The sequence below is a fragment of the Lonchura striata genome, chromosome 1 (genome assembly GCF_046129695.1).
Source record: "Lonchura striata isolate bLonStr1 chromosome 1, bLonStr1.mat, whole genome shotgun sequence".
In the NCBI taxonomy this organism is placed as follows: domain Eukaryota; kingdom Metazoa; phylum Chordata; class Aves; order Passeriformes; family Estrildidae; genus Lonchura; species Lonchura striata.
This window is the reverse complement of record NC_134603.1, coordinates 113,126,628-113,135,109: the sequence shown is the minus strand read 5'-3', so window position 1 is coordinate 113,135,109 and position 8,482 is coordinate 113,126,628. Positions and strand designations below refer to the sequence as shown.

General features: G+C 44.0%; 1 protein-coding gene across 1 annotated transcript; it reads right to left on the bottom strand.

Moving 5' to 3' along the window:
- Positions 1 to 1,065: 1,065 nt before the first annotated feature.
- LOC110471067 (C-C chemokine receptor type 8) lies at positions 1,066 to 2,121 on the bottom strand. The gene has a single exon (XM_031504170.2). The coding sequence runs from the start codon at positions 2,119 to 2,121 to the stop codon at positions 1,066 to 1,068; it is 1,056 nt and encodes a 351-aa protein (XP_031360030.1).
- Positions 2,122 to 8,482: the final 6,361 nt, after the last annotated feature.

Here is an 8,482-nt window from a genome sequence, read left to right as displayed (position 1 = left end):
TTTCCCTGTGAATTTTTACTGGGATTTGGAGAACAAAGCTTCCTCAGCAGAAAAGTGGAGATAAGATCTATTTTGCTGAAGAGCTTCAGGGTGCATCTAAATTCCATCAGATGCATTTATGTGATACCCATTCAAAAATACACACTCTAAGTTTCCTTATCCTAATAGAGGCTCGTGAGTCATTAGGCAGACTATCAAGAACCAAGACAAAAAAGATGTAGCTAATGTTTATTAGAAGAAAGCATTTTTAAAATGGCAGAAAATAAAGACATTTGGGAAAAGAGTTGAAGCCTACTTTGCTACAAGTGATTTTATGATGGTTACATTTTGCAGTGAGTGCTGCAGGTACAGAGTTGGAGCTCCCACAGCTCCAGAGGTGATGCAGAGCCCCACCTGCTCTGAGGACATTCTCAAGTGTGGGAGCCTCCACGAGTGACCAGTGTAGGGACCACCTGGAGCCATTGCTTTGTTATTTTTGGAGGTATCACTACCAAAGACTGCTCAGGGTGGCAGCCCTTCCAAGGATTCCAGGGCTGTGCCCCTGGGACCATCCCATAACAAACAGGGTGCTGAGCTGAGGGGGTTTTTCATCTGGGACCTGAGGCAAAGGGGAAACTGTGACAGTGTCTGAGGTGATTCCCTCTTTGCAATGTGAGGCAATCCCATGCCTGTCCACTTCCCCCTTTCCAGAGGGGTGTCACATGTTGTCCCAGGGATGTAGGGATTCAGCTTCCACAAGGCACAGCATACCTGGGGGCGAGGCAGAAGCAAGAAGAGGAGAAAATAGATACTAGACGAAGCAGCCTGCTTGCTGATGTGTACTAAAGGAGCTCTAAAAGGTAATTAAAAATTATTCCGCGGCAATGCATGGTCATTTCACAAATGCACCGGTTCTCTTGGGAAATCAATGTCACGAGTTCTTACGTGGCAGGTGACAGCATATCCCAGCAGGAGGCACAGGCATACTGCACCTCCCAGGGGATGCTGCACACATGGTACGACCTCCAGGACCACAGCAGAACTTTGGCCAGCCCCTTGCACCAACAGAAGGTGGCTCAGGTGTGCTCACATGACCCCTGCACTGTCAGACCAGCCAGAGAGCTGGGTGGGTGCCGAAATCGACTGTCCAGCCCCGGCACCTCCGGCAGGGCTGGAGAGGACACGACCGCAGGACTGAAGAAGTCCTTTAAGATGGGCCTTGAATGTCACGCCGGCGAAGGCATAGATGATGGGGTTCAGGCAGCAATGGATGAAGGAGATGGTTTCTGTCAGCTGCAGGGCCAGAGCTATCTGGGAGCTCGCCTTGCAGTCATTGATGATGTGCAGGCTCTGCAGAGAGTCCAGGAACAGCGCGATGTTGAAAGGAGTCCAGAAAAGGAAGAAAACTATGACGATGATGAAGATCATCTTGATCGCCTTGACCTTGTTACGGTTTTTGCATTTTTGCAGGTTTTTTAGTATCTGAGTGTAGCAGCAAACAAGGATGCTAAAGGGAATCAAGAGGCCCAAGACATTGACTGCAAACTGAGAAGCAACCTTCCAGGTATTGTCACCTGGGGGGTATTTGGGGACACATTGCAAAGCCTGCTCGATCTCCAGCTCCTGGCTGAACATGATGTTGGGTACAGAAGCCAAGCCAGCCACGAGCCACAGGATCATGCTGATAATTATGCCACAAGTGGCTGTCCGTATCCTCATGGCATAGACAGCATGGACAATTGCTATGTACCTGTCTACGCTCATGAGGGTTATAAAGAAAATACTGCTATAGAAACCTGTGTAGTAAATGCCAGCCATTATCTTACACATGGCATTGCCAAAAACCCACTGGTCTGAAGCGTAGTGGGCTTGGAAAGGGAGGGGCAAAACGAAGAGGAGATCAGAGGCTGCGAGGTTCAGCAAGCAGATGTCAGTCATTGTTGTCAGCTTTTTCCTGGTCAGGAGAACCCAGAGGACCAAGGAGTTTCCCAGGAGGCAGAAGACAAACACAAGGCAGTACAGAATTGGCAGAAAGAAGGATTTAAACCTGAGAAAGTTGTTTCCTTCATTACACGGAGCAGTGTTTTCATCGTATCCATAGTCATATTCTGTTGTGCCAAGGAATTGGCTGGTGGGATTCATCTCAGACACCTGTGCAAGAAAGAGAAAGGATTAGAAATGTCTGGCTGTTGTCCTGGCACAGCACTTCCACAGTGGCTTCTGCTTCTGTCTTGGTTGTGTTGAGACTATGGGTCAGCCTCCAGGCAGAAGAGAACTACAAAATGCAGTCTTGGTCTCACCGGCAGGACAAGAACAGTTGTACCACCCTGCAGCCTGCTGATTTTTCCAATACATGTGTAAGTGTGAGCACTGGGATGCTCTCTGTTTCCCTGAAGCTGTGTTAGTGCCAGTGGACCAGCCCCTCATCATTACAATGACAGGGAAAAATTCAGGTGTCTGAATAGTCATAATGATAAAAAAAAACCCCAAACAAATCCTGCATCTGATCTAAGGATCTCAATTTTCTTGTGCTCCCTGGGTGAGGAAGCTTTTTGCCAGTAGTGTAAAGACCCTCAGAAAAGTGTTTTGCCTGATGAAGCTGTCACCAAGCAGCATAACCTCATTTTCAGCAGAGCTGATCAGGGCTAGGTACTGGCACATGCAAGCTACTTTTCCATGGGTGGGTCCAGGGTTGCATACAAAAAACTCTCCAGCAACAAGGATTTCACAAGGCTGCACAGCAACATTTGCAGTGCCATGCTCTGAGCTGCCACCAACCTCGGGCAGCTGGTGAGCAGCTTGGCTGCTCTTTTTGCCACAACACAGCAGCTTAGTGCTCCTTCCTCTTCTGTCCAGCTTCAGTTTTCTAGCATAGAGAAAACCAAATCATTAGCAGGAGTGTTCCTATCTCTCATTTCTGAAGAATTGCAATGAAGGCAGCCTCAAAATAGTAAAATAATCTCACATGCTCTCCAAGAGTGAGTCAGTTCTTTAGACAACTTTTTTATTGTTTCAGATGTCAGTTCATGACCCCTATAAAAGCAGATCGGGTTTCCAGACTTGAGTGTTCACATTTTAAGTGATGATTCTTTCAAGAGTTTGGTTTTTCACTGCTAAGACATTTGGAAACTTAGGCTGTGCTGTGCCTCTGTTGCACCTGCTTACAGGTTGATCATATCTTGAAAGAGCTTCAAAGACACAGAATTTCCAGGAAGGAAGAATAATTTTAATAATAATTGCTGTTAAGATGAAGCAATAACATGAATGGAAGTGATAATTCTATAGAAAAAGGTTATGTACTCTCCTGAATTAAAGATTGCTGCCTGGAGATAAAAAAAGAGAGAGAACAGTGAAAACCTTTTATATTGATAGGAAGGAATCACAATTCACCCCTTCTTGCCTGGCTGTGCCACCTGTGGGGGGAACAGAACGATCTGTATGAACAGCCAGTGTCCATCCTCTGCTCCAGGTATGGATGCTGCTCGTGCCTCACTGACCTGCCTCAGCTTTCCTTGGGGCACCAGAAATGTTTCAGTTGGTAAGCACAATGCAGAGAAAACTGTTACAAATACAGCATTCAACCCCACAGAATTCCTTGTTCAGAAATAACAAAAGATGAGAGAAAAGGTGTGCCGCAACTGCAATTACACATCAACAGTGTCATTCTCTACTATATTGAACTCTTAAGCTGTAGCTAGGACATCTGCATTATTAATTTTATCTTTGTATAAGGCATAAATTTTCAAATATTTTCAGATATTTAGTTGGTGAGTGACTAGCTAATGGCTCTTCTTGCAGCAGCAGATAAAGGTAGAAAATATTTCCTGCTCTTGATGTGTGAAACTGGCACGCTGTGACTGAGTGATGCAGCACTGGCTCTCGCTTCTTAATTGCCTGTCAAGGGCCTCTTAAAAGCAGTTCATAGATTCAACTACCAAAACTAAAAAATATTCAAAAAATAATGAATATGGTGTGATAGATATATAAACCTATAAACATGTAGATAGATATGTAGAGATACATAAATCTAGACTTATAACTAAAAAGTATCTACTTCCAGCAAAATCCAAGTGTTTTTCCTGGGTTGAACAGAGACCGGAGATGCCCTATTTCAGACCACCCTTACACCATTAATGCCTTCAACAGCTCCCAACCAGGCCACAGCATTTTCCATTTTTGCCCTTTCCACATCAGTCAGCAGAACAGCCCAGCTGAAAACGTAGCTTTACAGAAGCTCTCAAGGGAGAGGTGGCTGCTGCAGGTCCCCTGGTTGCCACAGCCAGCCCGGTAACAGCACAGTGAATATGGATGGACTTTACCTCTGACAGCAGGAAGCCTCTGCTCTCTCAGATGCCCCTGGCCCCCTTCTCCTCGTGCCCTGCTGCCGGGCTCAGGGGTTTCCAGGAGTTTTACTTCGCTTTCAATTCACTTGTGCAGAGGGCTGAGATTTTGTGATATGTGGCTGTCGAATGGGCAGCTGCCAGAGACAGAATAGGCTTCAGGACAAATAGAAGATTCTGTATCTGTAGTAAACAGGAAAAGAGTGAGGGGGGTATCAGGCACCTTCTGCGAAACAAAGATCAAATACATCTCATCTTTAACACGGTAATGGGTAGCACTCCTTTTAACGTGTTTGCTAAACCCCTCTTCTTCACAGCCTCCCCTAATTTAAGGAAAAAATTTAAAAGTTCACATGTCTCCATCTCAGGAGACACCCTAATAAATTTGCAGCTTTTTACAGAAGCTGATATATAATTTCCAGTTTTAGTTAGCATTATTTTAGTTTTTGATTTTCTTCAGCTAGTAACAACTGCTGTTTATATCCCTCCCATTAAAAAACTCATCAGTATTTTGAGCAAAAGAAGAACTCAAAGCTACTGATACCACTTAGGCATCATTTCTTAATCAGTTCTTATTTAGTGGAGGTATTCAAGTTTCTTTGCTACCTTGGAGATTTTTCAAGTTTATTTTAATTACTTGAGGTTGGAAAAGGACAAAATATTGAAACAAAGACATGTTTGGTATTTTGTATTTTATTCAATTACTTTAAATTACTTACATTTAGTGAAACACTAAAATTGTACATTGTGGTGCTTTATAAGTCAGACAAATGATACACTTTTTATCCATTAATCTCAACAGGCACAATTTTCCTGACTTTTAAGAGCACAGGGAATACCAGCAGTCCCAAATGAGTATGTGGCAGATCCAAAACACAATTTTTACTGAAGTTATTCACATGTTCTTTTGTTTCAGTTCCAGTCCACAGCACCTTTACAGGTCACTGATTGTTGTTGCATAAGTGAGTAGTGAAAGAGTCTCAAAGAGAAGAAAAGCTAAATACTGCAGGAGAAAGAAAAAGTGAGAAAACAGGCTGGAGGAAAAAAGGAGTAACGTTTTGAAGGACCTGGCACTAGTTGGTAGCACAGTCAGAAAAAACCTGTTCCATGAGATATTCAAAATATTAACAGTGACCAGGGTATCATCCTGCCTCCAAGTACCCATCTGGTCTTATTACACAAGAGAGACCACCTCCTCTTATTCTGTTTATATTTTTTTCAGAACTAATTTTTGAAAATTGTTGCAACAGAGCTTTATGTTATTGTATTCTCTACATAATAATTATATGATTAATAATATGTCAGTATTATGTCCTGGTGTTACAGACACACAGTATGACATAATGTAACTTTATTCTATTTAGATTTATTTATATTTATTTAGAAATCAATAAAGTGAGCTTTCATTATTTCTTAGGAATAAAACATTAATAAATTAAAGATGCCTCCTCTTCCATCATATCCTTCTTTTGCAATAGTTTGGTTGATAAGTTATTAACATGTATAAAAATTAAAACAATAGTTGACATGAAACTAATAAAGGAATAAAACATTTCTGCATTTTAAAACATTAGTACACATTCTAAAATTGAAAAAATCTTGTCTTTTTTCTTGAGTTATTTTCTGCTGCACAAATTATGATCTTGCAAAAATATTTCAGTTCGTTCTAAATGCATATTTTTAATTGGGAAATTTCCCAGCTGTGTACTTTTACCAGCCACAATTCTGCACAGTCAGGCAAAGAGAGGCATGAAGCTGGGAGAGGCAGTAGGGAAATGCTCTGTGAGTTCCAGAAAATTGGACCAAGCAAGAAGATGCAAATTACCTAAAAGGTGAGGAAAAGAGCTTGAGAGAACAAAAGCTGAAAGAGAAGTAAGCAGGCCTGGTGACTGATATGGCTGGAGGATGGCTGGGCTGGTTGCTGTACTTTGGGCAGACTAAGGCACATGGATAACAGCTTGGAGAGTGATAAGGTGAGTGAGGAAAAAATTGTGGTGGTGCTGGTGTTTTGGAGAAAATAGTAGAATTATGGGGTCTGATGGAACATTTCCAAGAGTAGCTCTGCTGTGTTTTGGGAAGTGATATACCGGTGTGAGTCCCTGGCCCTACCTGGCTTTCAGGAAGGTTTACATGCCTCCAACTGCTTCTGTGGTGGTTGGTGCTCCTGACACACAGCCAGAAACTGATCTTTTCTTAGCAGAGAAAGGGAATTCATGAAAGGAGGAAGAGGATGTCATTTGTCAAAAGCAGTGACAGGAATAGAGATGAGTTTAGGAAAGGTGCTGTTTCTGACTGGCAGGTCCGAGGGTGGGTGGGAGGTAAAACCCATAGGGGTGGGCTTGAGAACTGAAGAGAATATAATTATGATTTTGGCTGAAATGGAGATAATTACAATGATGAAAACTAATAGGAGAAGCCTGTGCTGGGGGACAGGGAAAACCCACAGACAGATTTTATTCTTCCCATGCTGAGCCCTACTGGCTCTCCTACAGACAATTGAAGAGAGACATGGGCAGGCAAAGCCCTGCTGGGCTGAAGGGCAGTAGAGATAAATAACCACCAGTGTGTTCACAGATCTGGGTGCTGCAAGATGCAGGTGTGCTTCCCTTGAAAGCTCAGAGGAAGATATCTGGTGGAGGGAGGAGGAGAGGTACACATTTCCAATTTCTTTCATAACAGCTGTGAGCCAGGCTGTAATAACTTGTATCCTTCCCAACACTTTTTCAGTCTTTGAGTGACAAATGCCAAGCCCTGAGTTACACAGGGGCTATTGCAGTCAAAGCTGAATTTTCTACCAAACCAACACACAGCCCCTTGTAGTTCTTGTGAGGAGGACAACAAAGAAAATGTGGTAAACCAGCAAGAGTGGCAAGATAGGAGCACAGAAGTTAAAGGTCACTGCACTCAAAAGTGCTAAACTCTGGTGGAAAGAGGTACAGAGAGGCTGCAAGGTGGCAGGACGGGCAGTGCAAGTGCTCAGTGTGGTAAAGTAAGATCATGAAAAGGATATGTTTGCTACATACAGACTACCCAGTGAAGACATGGCCAGGGGAAAAGAGATTTTCTCATCTTAAAGGAGTACAGCCATATGACAACAATATTTACCCCCTTGGGCTCAAGTGAGTTTGCTGCTGGGGCACTGGGGCTGTGGACCAGGCTTGCTGTGGGAGGAGAGACAGGCAGCTGGTGTGTAATATGGTCTTTTGCTAAATGTCTGAAGGGGATGCATGACCAGGGGCTCTCATAGCCAGGGATAGGACAGCAGGCACCAGGCAATCCTCCCCAGGGCCTCAGGATGTTCCCAAAGTGCTGGGTGGGAGCTGATGAGTAAGAAGGTCTTGAATCTGCTCATTAAGATCCTGGACAAAATCCAGCCCAGAGCTTCCTTCTCCAGGAGCCCTGACTGCTACCCTGCAGTATCCCTCCAGCTCAATTTTATCTGGTCCCTAATACCAGGGCTAGCAATACTCTCTATACTTCTGTGGGATTTACTGTGGGAAAGAAATACCTTACAGCAAAACAGAGACAACTGGCTGTGGCTACCTCTGGTGCTCCAGCCTAGGGCCATTTTGGGTCCATGAACACACTCAGTACTGTGAGTACAGAGGGAAGAGCTAGATGGCATCACTACTTTGTGAAAAGGCTGGTGCAAGCAGTCTCCATTCAAGTTAAAAAACATAGCAGAAATATTGCTGTATGAGGAGTTTTCTGGTTTGTCTGCTCATGTTTTGGCAGTGGCTGACAGGTCAGCCTGCAGCAGCCACCACAGCTCCAGACAGCTGACAGGGCTGGGGAGTCTCCAGTGTCTGTGTGCCACACTGCTCACACTTCTCTTTTAGCTGCCACCACAGCCATTCCTTTATTTGCACTCAAAGTTGCAGTTTCTGCTGTTTTATCTTCTTTCAGAACAGTTGCTTCAGTGTGGGAAAAATTCCCACGCAACCCTTCATATGGCTGAAGACACTGTCAGCCCAAAAGTGATCAGCACATCAGAGTAATGCAGACTTCCACTCCTCCAAACTACTCAGAGCCCCAAGATCAGGGAAGTGAGGCTTCACTGCAGCCCTGTGTTACATGGAAAGGCTGTGGCAAATGCTGCAACCAAAAGGAATCTTGCTGTGAGACAAACAGCATGGCCACATCTCCAGCTCCTACAGCCAGAA